The sequence below is a fragment of the Perca flavescens genome, chromosome 4, assembly GCF_004354835.1.
Source record: "Perca flavescens isolate YP-PL-M2 chromosome 4, PFLA_1.0, whole genome shotgun sequence".
Taxonomy (NCBI): Eukaryota; Metazoa; Chordata; class Actinopteri; order Perciformes; family Percidae; genus Perca; species Perca flavescens.
The window spans coordinates 17,993,566-18,011,156 of NC_041334.1; the positions used below are offsets into that span (position 1 = coordinate 17,993,566).

A 17,591-nucleotide genomic window follows, 5' to 3' on the forward strand; every position below is an offset into this window, starting at 1 on the left:
AGCCAGTCATTTTTATTAGGTTAAACAGGGATTTGATAACGTTTTTAATTTAAGGCCCACCCACAATTGGTCTGGCCCATCCAAAACTGGAATCCTGGCGCCGTGCCTGCTTTGAATATTGATGGTTTGTGTAATTGATAGTTGTCAGAAAAAATTAGTACATTCCTTCCACCCATTCCCTTATCTTATTCCCCAATAGCAATTGCAGCTTAAGGCCTTCTCTGAGCTCTATAGACTGGCCATCCTCGTGAAAAAAAGACACCACAGTTCTAGTGATGATTTACGCCTTTTCTGCACATTGTGCCCTTCACAGGATGTGACGCCCAAATTAGGAGATCAAAGTCATTTCAAAGATTGTAAAAAAGGTAGAGACATAGAGGTGTCTGTCTGAAAAGTGAACTTAAAAGAGCCCTTATAAATCAGAGCTATAGTTCCCCCCTAATGTGATTAGAAGACATTCCAGAGGCAGCAATAGGAGTAGCATTGGTCCCCCATCCCAACCTCCCCTTTGGCTCTTTAGTGAGCACTAGACATGCTCTCTCTCTCTCTCTCTCTCACACACACACACACACACACACACACACACACACACACACACACACACACACACACACACACACACACACCTTCTATCTGAAATTATAATTCAGAGCTGTCCATGCAGTGTAACTGTGGTTCAATCTACTGAGCAGACCAGGGGAGAGGGGAAATCGCCCTGGCCTCCCTGGTTAATATTTTATAAAGGTTTAATTAAATGCAGGCTTCTATCACCCTCGCGGGGGTTTTCATTAAGTATTTGTCGTAAAACTGCGGAATAATGCAAGCCTGTGCCTTGATATTGCTTCCCTCATCCATTTTCCCTTCCCTTTTTATCTATCTGTTTTTGCCTTTTCTCACTATTCTGAATCATCCTGAAGACATGAACAGTCAGAGGAAATATACTGCCAGATACTTTGGTGGTATCAATATTTCAGTTATAATAAAATAAGTTTCATTGGTCCAAACTGTGAGAGTTATCCAATAAAAGTGTGCATAGTCATGCGCCACTGGATATGTTTCCCCCAGACACTCTCACTTACCCTCTCTCTGTATTTCTAAATTAGATTCTGCAGAAAAGAATGTGTGTGAAATGTTGTCATGATCTGTTAATTCAATTGCACAAAAGCTGGCACCATGCGTGTAAGTTCCAACCTACTGTACATGTGGTCATCCAGCCACACAAACACCTATCACACACACACACACACACACACACACACACACACACACACACACACACACACACAGTTCATCATTCTGAGATGATGCTATTTCTCCCCCCTCAGGCTAGATATATCCATCCGTCTGTCAGTCTATCCTCACTGGAGTGATTCAAGTTGGCAGCTTGAAAAACACACACACTACGCTTAGCTAAGTTGTTCTTAGCAAACTAAAGGTCAGAGCCAGGACGTCATTCTGTTAGCGAAAAAAAAAAAAAAAAAAACAGGAGTGCAAATCTACCATTAACAAATTTACATGAGAAAAAGATGGAGAAAAAAACGAACTTTCCACTACTGCTGAGCAAGAATCATAACTGCTTCATTAGTCAAACCTTTAATGTGACTGTGAGGCGAGAGTTGTGAGGGAGAGACAGACATATTTATATTTTTAGATTGGTGTGACTTACACTTTACGATGATATCATTATCTCTCTTATGTGCATTGCAAATCCACTCAAAGTCATAGTAGGAACCACTCCTAATAACTCCAGAATTTGCTTGAGAATCATGACATTTTTAAGTTTTCTTCCGTATCAAAGTAATCCAGCGTTGTCATTGTCTGTACATCCACTGTTAAATAAGAAACAGGAACTCTTAATAGGTAATTTGATATACTTAAAGGAACAATTCAGCAATTTCTTATCTCTATCTAAGGACCAGCAGGGCGATTTTGGGGCGGTTTCTGTCATTTTATTTAGCTAATTTAATGGTCCGCCTCCGGAAAAGGAGCAAGAGCCGGCAACGAGCAGCCAGGACAGCAGAGACAGACGCGAGTGGAAATACAGCGTGTGAAGCTGGCATATTTTCACATCTTGCTCGGTGAATTTAGAGTGGAAAGACTAACTTAGACGGTTTGTGAATTTTATTTTGTTATTGTCCTCTCCTGAACTTCTGGATCAACAGGTAATTAATCTCGTCTTTGATCGGTGAAAGAGACAAACTTGAATTCAGAAGGTGTACTGTTTTGTATTTGCAGTTTAGGTGTAAGAATAATAATATTCCTTTCTTGATATTTTGTGAGTTTATTATGTTAACTAAAAAAGATTAGAGGGCTTAGTGAACTCGCTGATCATGCGCAATGCATCGTGGTACATGAAGGCACAGCTGCCATGGTTCCTTGAGATGGAGAACTCACTTTCTCATTCAATATAGCACACACTTGGGAATGTATTTCTTCACTGGAGTACATATACCATTAGAACTGATAGGACATCCCCATTTAAGATGGCAAATTTTCCCTGGTGCCAATTGACCAAAATGTAAACAAATACATGCTTAACAAAAATGGTTAGCCCACAGCATAACTCACTGAATCTGAATATGTATTGCTTATTGAACATCAACAACTATACAAATTGTATTTTAGTTAGCAAATAATTAACACAATACTCATACACCCATTACGTGTGTTGCGGTTATGGACATTGCGGTTGCCTGTTTGTATATTTCTGTTGCCGTTTTCTGTTTTGTATGTTTATTCTGTATTTTTCTGTTCCCTGTCTTGTAGATTTATCCTGTTTTGTGTATTCTGTGGACTGTGTTTTTTGTTGTGTATATTTCTGTTCCCTGTTTGAATTGTGTGTTTCTGTTTCCTGTTTTATTTTGATAGTCTGTTTTCTGTCTTGTCATGTCTAGTTTTACTTCCTGTGTTTTCCCGCCTGTGTGATTGTCTGATGTGCTCCACCTGTTCCCCAGCCCTGGTGTCACCTGTCTTGTGTTTCCTCGTTACCTAGTTTATATAGCCTCTGTGTTTTCTTTGTCTGTTGTCAGATCGTTTTGAGTCTGTGCCTGTTACTTTGCATCCATTTGTGTCTGTTCGTTAGTTTGTGCCTTTATCCTGACAAGTGTCTTTTGGAATCTTCCCTGCATTCTTTTGTGAGTTTTTCCTTGTGAATTTTTCCCAGTGTTTTTCCAGTCTCTGTGCTGCCGCTTTTTGTCATTAATAAATCCCTGAGCTCCAACCATCTCCTACCTGCCTCCCTTGTCTCTGCATTTGGGCCCACTATTCCCTGCCTCCACATAACAATGTGTACTTCAAAATAATTATTGGTTGCAGTAATCATTCGATAATAAAAGAACTATAACAAGAATGTGGATTTTGTTGTTGCAAAGAAATTACTTTTGTGTCCAGTATTGAAAGAATTATTAGAGCGAACAATAACTCTCTCAGCTCTCTCTACATATGGCATAGTAATGTAGTAATAACCTATTGTAAATTAAATTGATAAAAACATCTGAACATATTTTTGAAACCTAAAAATGTGTATTTGTCACAGTAGCTTTGCACTTATTATGATTCAGTGTCTGGCTTTAGGTTAAACTTTATGCAAGTAGTTGTTAGCAATGCCTTAGGCTTTACAGTGGAGGTCTGTGGAGTGACTCAAGGGTGAGTGAGGTTGTTGATGCCCTGTCAGGTTCACCCTTGGGTTATAACAATGTGTCTAGCTGTCACTGTAGGCTAACCTGCTGAAGGGACATATGACTCACATGCAGTGATGGAAAGTTTCCTTCTTATTTGGTTGTCAGCTCTTTTGAGTTTGTAAATTAAAAGCATGTTAAAGAAGACATATCATGCTAATTTTTTGGGTTCATACTTGTATTTAGGGTTTTTGCATGCATGCTTTTGTTTAAGAAACACATTATTTTTCTTCTACTGTCTGTCTGAATATACCAGCATTCACCCTCTTTCTATAGCGTTTTAGCGTGTGTCTCTTTAAGGCGAGACACTACAGGTGAATAGGGAATTTTTTTTAACTAGCAGATATCACGATGAAACTCTGCCAGATGATTACTTACATTAAGATGAGAAAAAAATGTATTACAAGTTTTCTGTAATTTAATGTTTAAATATGCAAATTAGGCATTATCTAATGAAAAATGCGCTAATTTGCATATATTTTAAAAAACGAAATCTGAGTATTGGATAAAGCCACGTTCAAAATTATTTTTTCATTGTGTTCACATATTAGATGGGGAAAATATTACAGAGGGATTTATGGATATCTACTTTTGTTATCCTGTAAATCAGAAGATACTGTCAATAGCCTTAAAAAAACGATTTTCGCCATGTTTTTGGGAATAAAATGTTATATAAATCAGGCTAGGAATAATATATTTACAAATCCCTCTGTAATTGTCTTCATAATATAACTAGGTACAAGACTGGAAGGTTTGGTGTATAAAGGTGCTACTAAAGTGGAGATTTCGTTCTTGGAGTATGAGAGAAAAGTCATTTTGAGAAAATGGGCTTTAAAGATTTTTATAGCAAAATTCCACAAATTTCTATTGAAAGCCATGAATTACAGACATATATCCCTTCAGGTCCAAGTAAGATCCATGTATCACACTGTTTAACATCCACAACTCATTATTGCTTCATCCATCACTGATCATAACATCCAAAACAACACATCAACATGGCCTTCAACTGAAGACCATTACATCACAAACTTCAAACTGGCAGAACACAACCATTACACAGCCTGGTTCCCCCAAGTTAGTTTACAGTCTCCATATCCATGCCAGTACCATATGTAGGGCCCTCCTCCATCTCCTGCTGATGTCTTTTCACTTTTTTGGCTGTGTTTACACTTTTAAGCTCCACTTTGCACTGGCGGTATGGACACTATTGGCTTTTGAGATCCTAACCATGTCGTCATCCTTCATTGCATTAACAGTCGGTGCTCTGAAGCCACAATTTCTCCATCACAGCCAGCATGGCAGAGGCACCCTCATTGAATGTAGAAATAGCCATACTGGCTGCAGTTTGTGGACACTGGGCCCATATGACCAAGTTGAGGCGTGCTTTGTCATTCTGAGTGCCTCCATGCTGCACTGTCACTGGACATCCGGTGATACACAGGGATGAGCTTCTTATGAATCATTCAAAAGACCAATATTTAGAACACTGGAGAAAGCAATCAAAGTAGACTAAATTGTTAAACTTATTATTTTCACACTGTCAGAGATACGAAGAAGAGACGGATCCTGACTAAATACAGGCTCAGTGACCACCAACTGGGTCAGACAGAGATGCACTTCCTCCTCCAGTGGGAAAAAAGTATCTTCACTAAGAGATTTACACCTTGGAAAAATAGCCAAAAAAATAAAATTTCCCAAACTTACCACTAGAAAAGAAGCTGGTAGTTCTCCTAGGAGATGAGACAGTAGTAGTAGAATAGTATATATGTGACATCTACATATTTAATATATGACATGTAGGCCATGAATATCTGTAAACTGCTTGGAGAGAGGGAGAGAGAGAGAGTCAGTCTGATTACCTCCGCTGTCTGAAAACTTCTGTTGTCTGAACGATAGTTTAAACATCAACGTACTATGTGAAGGTATTTCATCATCTGCTGTCTTAGTGTGTAATCCCCTGTGTCTTCTTACTAATAACAACTGTTTTCGTCTTCTCTGAGGTGATTTTCGACCGTTTTCGACGCATTTATTTTGACATTCTGAACTACCGCGGAAATGTCAGAGCGCGTCACGTGACCATTCTAAGCGAATCACGTTGTCAGGAATGGTCATCAGCCAATGAGATTGCGCATTTAGCGCTAAATCCTCCCTTTTACTTTCACGATTGGTTGCTGATAAAAAGGAAATAACCATATCTGGACAGCTTTGTAGAGGAGAGAGAGAGCTTTCCAACGGTATATGAGATGACAGGGTGCAGACAGCGATCGCGGAGCAGCGGGATGATTTAGAACGCCAACTTTTGTTGAATTTAGGAGAAATCTACCGACGCTAACAGACAAAGTATAGTAAAATAAAGACCTAAATGTGTATTTTTGACTTTTTTTCACCACATGTCTGAAAGAAGACATGTTATTGAACACAAATAGCCAAAAATCTCAAAATTGACCAGTGAAAAAAAAACTATGTTTTTGCCTACCGTGTCTCGCCTTAAGCCCATAGACAGTATATAATGGACCAATAGACCCCGTTGGTCTGGACGGAGACCAGTGAAGGATATTAGAAGCACTTTTCCGGTGATGGCCAGCTTTACTGCGCAGCCTCCAACTGAAAGAATGTGACGTGAGCAACGTGTCTGAAAGTTGGAAGTCTTCTGGTAGCTGTGCCAAGAGAAATCTCAATCATTCCCAATCTTACAGATACGGAGAGTGTAGGTGGATGTAAGGAGATAACATGGGCACAGGCTAATTATTGCTAATTAACATGCTAGTTAACATCAGTAATTAAACATAAACAGCTCATGTAAGTCGAAACTGCCTGCGAACTTCTCCTGTACTATATGGCAATTTCTCTACTATGCGACAGTAAGTCACTTGGTTATGACACAATTGTTAGCTTATTTTTACAAAAACGTCTGCTACGGAGCCATAAAGTGAGGTACAAGGTAATGGAGCCTTTTATACATTGTCGTGTTTCTTTGGAACTAAACAACGGACAAATAGAGTCTTCAAACATTTCTGATGTAAAGTCAAGTGACATAAAAAAAAAATGGCGGTCAGTGGAATGCTAACAGGAGGTGATGGCCAGTTAGCAACAAAATGGCGCCATAGATGGCTCGAGTTCTGAAGCAAAGCTTACCCCCTTGCTTAAGCCCCCCTCCCGAAAAGCCCAGTCTGCTCTGATTGGCTCGTGAGAAAAGTATGGCGCACCTTTGCGAAGGTAGTTCAGTCAGATGGTGGGCGGTATAATCTAATGAGCTTGCATGTGACATAAGGGGAGCCAAATCTGAATGGGTTGTTATCCTTTGAAACCCAAGTTTTCTGATCAAATTACCCCACAAAAAAACTGACTGGGTTGTCTTATTTTACAGTTTGTGGGTTGGTAGGAAACCGTGGTACCAAAATGTATGTGCACCAGCACTGAAAACACGAGTTTTTTCTGTTTAAAGCACAAAACCATCTTAAGTGAATGTATGAGAGAGTGGATAGTGATGATTTGGTATTAGAATAGTCTTGCATTGCCAGACCTTCCTCCACAGCACTATGGAGGAGGGTCTGGCTAGTCCACACAAGCTTGCAAATTTGAATATAAAAAGTTTACAGGCTTCTACGCACAATTAAATGTACTATAAAAACAGAATCACATGACAGAATAAAAGAATAAAATAGAATGGCAAGACATTTGTGAAGCACAATTTTAGATTTCCAGTGGTGATATCAGAATGTGGGCTGCATTGAGGGTTTCAAAGCGGGAGCAAATTGGCTGTCTTATATTTAAGTCTGTGTAATCAGGAGTAGGCCTGCCACATTTCACTGCAGCTTGTCAAGCTCTCTGATCTTAACAGCTTCAAAGTGTTAACAAGGTGACTGTATCAGAGACAGCCTAGGTGGAGAGAGCTATGGGGAAGGAAGGGTACAGACCATGGGAGACGGAGACAAGAGAGGAGTGTAAATGGTAGCATAGTGGAGAGGAAAAAGAAAAGAAAAAAGTCAGAGGAAGAAGAGAAATAAAATGAGGGGGCGATGGTGCTAGGATGGGGTGGGATGGGAGGCAGAAAGAAGCTTAGACTGAAGATAGAGGATGGAAACACACACATAGGAAAGAAATAAGCTACATAACATGGTCATATCATTTAGTTATTTAAAAAATAATTCCAAAAAATGACAACACAGAGTGGACAAAAGGCTTTCTCATTCCACAAAATGGGAAATGTGGCTCCATTAAAACACCATGTCCAACAGCACTACAGTTTTTTTTAATCATTCCTCCCATCTTTAGCAGTTTTGTTCCTCTTTGATTACAGCCTTGTGAAGATTGGACTTACATTTGATTAATCCCAGCTTGTTTAATTACGATGGGAGAATTGCTTTAACATGCATAGTATGTGTATTTTTCTGTTGTCTGACTGTGTCCATGGCCAAACACCTCTCATTCATAAACACACATACACAAGGCATTCAAAGTATGCCATCCAAGACTACTCGGGTATCACGAAGGAACTCCGTATTAAATCAGAAAAATATCAAACAGATGAAATATTCCAACAATATTCTCCTATTAAACTCTTCTTTTCCTATTTCCTCTAACAAAGTGCTGTTAAGGAAACAAACCAGCAAATAGAAAAACTACATAACCAGAACCACAGAATGTGATACGCCATAAATCAAACTAATATTCTTCAAAAAGATGTAGACATTTTGGTGAACAAAAAGGATGAGGCCATCTGTTTAATTTGGCTTCAATTTGAATGCCGAGAGTTAACAAAAAGGGACAAAGAAGCACATGGACACACTAATGCTGAGACAGGATAGAGTTGGAAAGATACAAAAAACACTGTACACAAAACCCTTGAACTATATTGTTTTTGTTGCCGAACTATATTCTATTTGTATAAAGGCAGTCTCTCTCTCTCACACACACACCCTCAAAATGGATTTATTTCTGGCAGCTTTTGTCAAAATAGAGGAGAAAGACACATGACTGAGGAGAAGAAATATGTGTCATTTTTGCTTCCTTTACTTCCTTTAACAACAGCCATTTAGGATTATCTGGGCTCAACAGCAACTTTACAAAAGTACACTTCCTGTGTGTTCCCCATTCCCTTCCTTTGGTTACAACCCCTTTTCTTAAAGTAGCTGGCAAGAAGAAAAATATAGTTGCATCATTTAAGTCTTCAAGGATTTATTATTTAAATGTATTGACCAGAAGCTGCCAGTTTAATGTCATGCAAGTGATCATTTTTTTTATAGTGTTTATTGATCCCCAGTGGGGAAATTACAATTTACACTCTGTACAGGGGTACGGTAGTATGGCAGTGTCCAGGCCTCTCTCCAGTTACCAATCCACACTCTGTACTTTGGTCTGTACTGGGACTTGAAATGGTGACCCTCTGGTTCCCAACCCAAGCCCCTACAGACTGAGCTACTGCCACCCCAATTGGTAAATCTGATTTCATTAGCAGAGCCAAAGTGTGAGACGGAGCAAACTTGGCAAGGTTGCTGAGTTGGGGTAAAGTAATATGAAAAAAAGCTTGTCGTAATTATCCAGTACAGAGGCACACTCCTTGGCTTTAATCCTCTACTGCTCAACTTACAGTGTTGATACCAAAAATCCAGCAGAGTCCATCTGTGTGTGTGAGAGAGAGTTACACACAGACATCCACATTCACACAAACCATTAATACCACTGATAGCACTAGACAGTGCCCTAGTCACATGAAGTGCAATAACTTTAGATAATTATATTAATAAAACCATCTCTCTTCGCCTCCTGCTGTCTCACTCCCTCGAGCTCCCCTCAGCCCTTTTATATCAGTTCACTTCCCTGGCACCCTGTCCTGTAATGAATCATAAGTCAGTGTATGAAGCCTCTTCTTCCACAGTCTCCCTTTGCAACCTGCCCTCTTCCTTCATTTCTTTCCTTATGTACCACTCAATTTCTCTCTGTCTATCTCTCTGTCCCCCATCAGACAGACAGCACTGCCTGTTGGCCATGTTGTTGGACTTGCCAGCAGGAATGCAGCGCAATCACAATGGCAGACAAACAATGGCCAAAAGATAATATTCTGCAACACCCGACGCTGTTGCGTAGAACATCTTCATTCATTTGTAGGAATAGAGAGATCAATATATGCAGATGCAATATTAGCTGGTCAATTGCCATGTCTAAATGATTAGAAACAATGGAATCACATGATTGATGTGTGTGACTCATCGCTGAGTCTCATGCTGTCTGGATTAATATCCCGTCTTTTCAGATCACGTCCTATGTAAGGCAATCAAATCGTACATGCTGTCCACTCTGATCAACTCAATAAAGTTAATTTGAGAAGCACCTGATGAATGGGATGTGAACGAGAAGAGGGGGAAAAAAGAAGGCAACAATATTCCCAAATGTAACACATGGCACCAAGATGATAGCAAACAGATTTGATTTGACATATACTCGTTCTCTATAATTACGTTAGAGTAATAACATTCAATAATCACATTTCTGGTGTCAATATATTGTCCTCAACATCAAAGAGAAGTACATGGCTGAGGTTTGTCATCTATGAGTAATGCCGCTGTTTGACCAAATTGTTTCAGGAACAAAGGAGCCGCAGGAATTAAAGTACCAGGGTACAAATTAGTCACAAAACTAACAAATTACTCTGATAACGAATTTAAAAAAATGACGGTTATGTTTAAAACACAGTTTTCACACACAGCAAAACAATAACACAGGCTGGATGTAATGCCCAGATGCAAAGAACACATGCAAAGGTGGAAAAGGAGTCTGAAAACTCTAGAGTGCCTGCCTCCAAAGAAGCTATGATATGAGTGCTTATAGTCCGTTATTCTTGCTTTAGTAGGTAATCATATTGAAACAATGAGCAAATGATGTTTCGTTTCTCTTGTTTACTCTCTTGTCGCTTACTGTGTGAACAAAGTTACACACCGGGGGATGAGTTTGACCAGTGAACTGTAAAATCTGCCCTGATAGTTCCTTGGTGATCAGAAAGTATTTTCCTTCCAGCAGAGCCATTTTGTGATTCAAGAACTAGGGCAAAGGAACTAAATTTAGACCTTGGTTCTTCTGGTGGAAAGGCAGGTACAGCTCTTGAGGTAAATCAGCTAAATTATGTGTTATTTCTAAGGATTAGAACTTGTGATTCAGGCCCACTGCCGATGTTTTCCATATGTAATGGAAATGACACATTAAAAGGTCATTGACATGATAACATGATAAAGGATTAAGGTTCACAGTAAGTGCTTATTGCCTCTTCTTTCCATCCTTTTGTGTTCTAGTAATACTTGAAGCTGATACCAAGGAATGTCAAAATCTGTATGTATTATTATATTCAGACTGTCCGGGCAACATTTCCTTTGAAGTCAAAATGCAGTTTCACCAGAAACATTTCAATTGATTCACCAAGCTTTTCAAATTAAGCATCAGCAAGTATTCAGTTTGCATAAAAAAGCCAATGGATTTTTACAGCTTCCAGAGGTTCTGCAGCACAACAAAGCAGAGTGGATCAGAGAACAATTAGGTCCCCCTCTATCTGTAGATAACAATGAGAACAGAAATGTGGGAGTGAAATAAAACTCAAAACCACTGTAACTCCTACACTGCCCAGGAATTACAAAACTTCTAACAGCTGAAGGTAGACACTCTTTTAAAATGGCTGCTTCTCTTCAACTACACGAGGTCACAGTTATGGCATGCCAGGGCCTTTCAAAGCAAAAGATGGTGTTAGAAAAAAGTGACAGTATTGATGTTTTGATGTGTAATCATAATAATAAAAACAGTGTATTCAAAGCTTTGTCTTTGCTCTGGCAAAGGGTTTTACAGCTTGCTAACTGGTGATAGAGCACCTTCCAGAGGTTCATTGCAGAAAACCACTGGGACTTGATCTCTATCTCTTCTTGTTCTTAAAGGTCAAATATGTAATACTGACAGCTAGAGTTTAAAATGGTTACCGCAGTCCAAATTAAAAATACTGGAGAGAGTCGTCTCCCCCGGCCCCTCCTCCCCACCGTCGAAGTTCACGGGGGTTGCCAGGTTTCAAACGCCATAAAAGCCATTACTCTCGCAGAGGTCTGTACCCGGCTGACCTTTTATTGGCTAAACGTACCAACAACGACCGTTAAAAAGACCGCAACCTTGCGGAGCTTTGTGCCTGACTGACAGCCACCCTTTCTCGGCTTAACCTCACTGCAACAGCCACTAAAAAGATCGCAAGCTTGCGGTCCTCTGTACCCAGGGCACAGTCACTGTTCTTCGACTACGGCCTCTGAACAAAAGCGGGGGAATCATTTTGGCAGGGGGGAGCTTTTCGGTACTACTACTTTCCAGAACCCGTTATACAGCTCGTCTATACACTGTATCACACATTATGGTTGCATGCCAGTTTGTAAAAAGGTGGGAATCATCTTACTGTCCAACATCTCATAACCTTGAAGCTGCCGATGGTAACGTTAGCCACAATAATATTCCATAACATAGCATAACATTGCTACATACATTGCAGAGCGACCTGTAGAGAACATAAGCTGTGTCCCAATTCAACAATGCAGGTTATACGGTTGTTTAGCCGAAGTTAAACTACATGTTTCCATTATGAGTAACTCAAACTTGCGGTTTCTGTTATATGTCTGTCATGGTGGTTGTAAACAGCCGTGGCTCGCCCGCTTGCCGGGTCCCCCGGTAACGTTAGGGGGATCACTTCACCGGCTGTGTCTCGTCTAATTTTTTTGCGAATAGCTAACTTGAGTACTCTGTATAATTTCATGCGAGCACATGAATGTTGAAATGACTGAAAATGCCCATCCCTACTACGTTAGCCGTGATAGAAATTAATGAAGCTTACATATTTAGGAGGTAATTAGCCAACTCTGCGTCCTTTTAGGCTCTAAGCTGTCTCCATCTTTTAAATGCATTTCCAGTATTTACCTGTGTTTTACCACGTCTCTGTTGATGCAACTGTTTAGTAATGAATCTCTCTCTGTTCATCCGGTTTGTGTGGTTGCTGCGACCATGGCTGCAGCCAGCACGTTGTTTTTGTGTGTTTGCCTTCCATGTTCTGGCAACTCCGGTGTCAAAATGAGCAGTTGACTACAACACACAGGCCACGGAATGGAAATTTCAAAGGAGAAAATACTGGCTAAGCATTGTTGTCAGATAAGATAGTATTTCAACTTAGCATGTTTCCTTAATATTTGATGACATATTGCGGTAATTTTTTGATTAAATAAAGTAAATATTTTACATATTGGACCTTTAAACCCATGACCAGCGTGTTTTTTAATTTTTTTTTGCTAGTGTCTGTAATACCTCTTTTACACCAATGACCAGGGTCAGACCAGAGTTATCTGACCTGTGTTCAACCATTCTTTTGTCAACTCAAACCAAGCCAGTCAACACGGGTTGATCCCTGGTCATGACAAATCAGATACGACCTGGGTCACAACCCTGGATGCAAACCAATTACCTCACATGCTGGAAATGGGCGGGGGGTTTACACGTCTTATTCAGTGAACAGCTAATGTTGCTGCATACTCCAGTCCAGCTGTACACCATCATAACTAGTGTTTTGTACTTGAATTCTTCAATGTAGGCTACACAGTAGGCTCTCCTATCCTGCTGTTTGAACTGCAACTCAAATGCACTGAGCACCGGTTATGGTTATTGTTGGAATTGGAATGCACAGGATTAGACCTTTCAAAGTTAATGCCTTTAATGTTTGTGTTTTTTCCACATCGAAATGCAATTATTGTGCTTAAGGTTAGATTAATGTAATGGAAAATTACTAACAACAATGATATAGGTTGTTGTAGATGTGTCAGACAGTGCTGATATCTTAATAAAAAATGTCAATACAGCATTTGACACTAGCAAAATAAGGAACATTCTGTATTTTTTCAAACATTTCATGAAATAAGATTCTCTTTAATGTAACTGGATTATTAACAAGTACCCTAACTGCAAAGACTTTAGCGGCTTATTGAACTTGTGTGCGTCACTATGTATAAAACAAGATTGATGAGAATTTTTGTATCTCCTCAAATAATAAATGAATCCATGAACGGATATCTGCCATTGGAAGCCTGTTGGGGCTGCTACATATTTTGGTTTTGGGTCTCTGATTCTTAAGGTCAAGAACAGTTTTTGCTTCAAAGGAATGGACTTTATTTATGCTCATGGTGATGAAAAAAAAAAAAAAATGTTGATAAAAAGAAGAAAAGCAGGGTGCAAACTACGGGGGAGCTAGGTGGAGCTCGGCTCCCCTTAATAAGACATGGGCTCCCCTGAAAACGTGATTTGTAAAATTTTGGGGGGTCTCTAAAAATATTGACAATGTGTCATTTTGACGTGCAATTTCAGTTTTGTGTAATGTGATCATCGTGGATTATTATGTGTAAAATAACGTCCTCTCTGGCTGAAGATGGTAGTGGTAACCATCCTAACCCCTCTTGCTCCTCTCTCTCCCGTTAAATTGGAACAGTCAGCAGTGGAGAGACTGGATGAGCCCATATATATGGCTGTTTGTTAAGGTTGGGGTGCGTCACTAAGGTCTAATTGAGCGAAGGAATTATGGTATTCTTCAGTTCACATTTGCACCCTTTTAAACTTGAAATCCCTTCAGTTCAAGGAATCAGATCTTATTTGCAAAGTTTTTTTTATATTTAGATGATGAAATGAAATGTCTTACCTTTCCAACGTATAGCGGCTCTGTGCCTGTGTACTCCTCCACCACAAAAAACTGGTTCCACACCCATCCTCTCTTCACTCTTTCCAATGATGAGGGTCCTTCCTCCTGTCTACTCCCTCCTGAGGTCGAACCACTAGTCCTTGAGGCCTCACACCAGCCAAAACTACAGCAGCTAAGAAAACCCAATGCTGCCAACAGTGTCCAAGCTCCTGCTGTCCAAGAAGGAGCCATTTTGTTTGAAAAAATAAAAAGAGGAAAAGAAAAAAAGGAAGAAATTGAGCCTGGGTCTACATGTAACATAAAAGGTGTATGTAGACAGAAGGTTTTTCGGTTATAGTTTTATACCAAATAAAAGTCCACAAGGGCAAACTTAAAAGGTCTTTGTGTAAGAACTTGAAAGTTAATCCATGAGATCACAAATAAATCTGAGGTTATCTGCTGAATACAGGGTACGGCGTGGCGCATATTGACTTTCTACCTCCTGCAGAGTATCTGTTTGTATTGTAACATGTAAGTCATCATGATTCTCTGATAGTATCTGCCCCACCTTTTATAAGCACTTTTTTTCAATTCTGATCTAAAGTAGTAAAACAAACAGACTTTTTTCTTTCAAGCTGAATTATTGAAGGCAACAAAAACAAATTTTACTGGATTATCTCCCTGATCAGTGGGGAAACGAGGGGAAAACAGGGATACAATGGCCGTGAAGGACACGCCCCTGAAGAGTAATGGTGTCCATCCATTCTTGACTCGTTTTTTTACGCTTCAGTGTATCTGATTTCACTTTTAGCCATGTCACGGCCAATGGTTGGTGCGTGTTTCAGGTGGTTTAATACTAAGCTGTCTAAAAATGAGTATATTGAACTTTTTTGGAAAGAAAACTCTTCTGTAGTCCAGTTCCTCAAAAAGGCATGAATAGTTTTGCCTCCTGAAGCAGAATCCTTGGACTGAGAAAAGGCCAACTAATTTTACTGTTGGTGATTTTGTTTGATCTTGGTTTTTCCCTCCAGAACAATCCAGTGGTTTGGAAAGTTCATTCTTCAAAGGTCCTACGGTATTTCATTGGCCATCATGACAACTCTATCAGTGACTCAAAGGCAGGAATGGGACAAACCTGCAAGACACAAAAAGAAAATTGATATTATAATTGCAAATTGGGCTGAATCTGTAAATGTTTTCTACTTGATACATTTGAAGGTCCTATTGAGCCTCAAAATCAGTCAGGGTTTAGAATGACATTTTTTTATTTATTCCATATATAGCAAGAATAGTGTTGAATGTGCAATTTGCAATGAATTAAGAAAGAAAACAAATCCTCAGACACTACCTTTCTGTTCATGTTTGTTTTACCTCTGTGTGTTCTGAGACACAAAAACCATGATATGTTGGTTTTATTAGGATTATCTGAACATAACTGTTTTTCCACTGGCGATTCTTGTGTTCAGCAAGAATTCTAACAATGTGCTGTGAGCTGGAGAGCGATGTGAGAACAGTGAACAGAGGACAGGACACCAGGTGTGTGCAAAATAGGAAGGAGAGATAGACACAGGGAGAGAGAGAGAGAAAGAAAGAGAGAGAGAGAGAGAGAGAGAGAGAGAGGGGAGAGGTCATTGTTCATCACACACCAGACCCAAAGCATCTGTCTGCCTTTCGTCCGACTGACGGAGCGGCCCCAACATCAGCCAGCTGATTAATTGCATGAGGGAGCACTAATTGGATAAAAGTATTAATCAATTAATTCTATCCAATAAGGCAACAACCCCCTAATACTTCAGACAAACATTGGGGAGCGGTAGGGGGGAGCAGATACGGTCCTCTGCTGTTGTGAAACATTCACAGAGGTTAGAAAGAAAGACAGAGCTGACGGAGCAGAGACACAGAGAGAAAGAGAGGTTAGAGGGAGGGTAAATGAGAACAAGCAAGACAAAAAGAGAATGAAAAAAAGAACTGAAAAATGAAATAATGAGTGAAAGATTAAAGGAGGGAACAAGACAGACTGTGTGTGTGTGGCTGTGAGTGTGATTAATGGTCTCTTTGAAACATTCAGAACAAAAAACGGATGACTGAAAAAGGAGAAACAATAACATTTAGTATGTCTCTGGCCTCACGATCTCAAGAAAGGAAGATTGCAAGACCAGTCGAAGAAAAGCTCCCCAGGCCAGCAGGTGGTTTAACCTATTGTATTTCTGCCGGCTGGAATAGGACTTCTAATCTCACTCTCCTGCTGCCTGGTAGCGTGCTTGGAGCTTCCGGAAATAATTCCTACTCAGACTGTTGGTCAAGGCAATGTCCATGGTATTGGAAACCAATTGCTCTGTGGGTGTCCAATATCCACAGCAAACAGTTCAGGAGCATCTTAACGAGCTTAGACCTCTTCTTTACTTAGTACAGTTGAATGAATGAATGAAGACATTTATGAATGAATGAATGAATGAATGAAGAAATTTATTTCAGACTTATCAAAAAGAAACCAAAGTATCAAAGAAATATACTAAGTTAAATGAGCAAAACATTCAATAAACAATAAGTAACATTAGCCAACTTAGACATGTCTGAAAAGGAATAGGAAGAATTATACACTTATTTAATCCTACCCCTTTTCCACAACTCAGTAAATTATTAATATTATAATTTAATTTACCACATATTTGTATCTCATTTATATTTATCACATTTATCTTATACATATATATATATATATATATATATACACACACACACATACATACATACACATACTGTATATACACACATATACACATGCATAATCATACACATACGTCAAAGAACACATATTGCAATTATTAAAGCCCTCCTTCTTTTCTATATTTTTTGAAAATCATTGCTGTGTACCTTTTTTTGAATGGATTATACATTATGCATTTGTGGGATGAGCAGCAGCACTGAGTATGTAGGTTGCGCCCATGAAGAATTTGCCAAATCTTCTCTGCCAATGCCAAACAGCTTAATCTGCCATTGACTCGTTTGATGTTTGATGGATTGGATGACTGAAGTTTGAATAAACAGACATATTGGCAATTTAAGAATTTATTAATTTCACAAACAGGAGCCTCAGTAGCGTGTGGAAGAACCATACACAGCCACAACAGCCTGGTCGCACACTGCTGTGGGATGGCATCCCATTGTTCAACCAGCATTTGTCGCAAGTCAGCCAACGTGGTTGTGTTGGTCACTCTGGCACGAACAGCATGCTCAAGCTG

General features: G+C 39.6%; 1 protein-coding gene across 2 annotated transcripts in view; it reads right to left on the bottom strand.

Annotated features, from left to right (window-relative positions):
- The window catches only part of cdh22 (cadherin 22), a 96,722-nt gene extending 82,121 nt beyond the window's left edge, over positions 1 to 14,601 (bottom strand). Inside the window, exons 1-2 of one of the 2 annotated variants that reach the window (XM_028575565.1) lie at positions 5,540 to 5,803; positions 5,385 to 5,410 (exon numbers count right to left, since the gene is read on the bottom strand). In XM_028575565.1, the coding sequence (XP_028431366.1) occupies positions 5,385 to 5,410; positions 5,540 to 5,585 (72 nt within the window). In that variant the 5' untranslated portion in view covers positions 5,586 to 5,803. Of the gene's footprint in view, positions 1 to 5,384; positions 5,411 to 5,539; positions 5,804 to 14,370 lie in introns of those variants that run through there. The other variant, XM_028575564.1, reaches the window with a different exon arrangement.
- Positions 14,602 to 17,591: the final 2,990 nt, after the last annotated feature.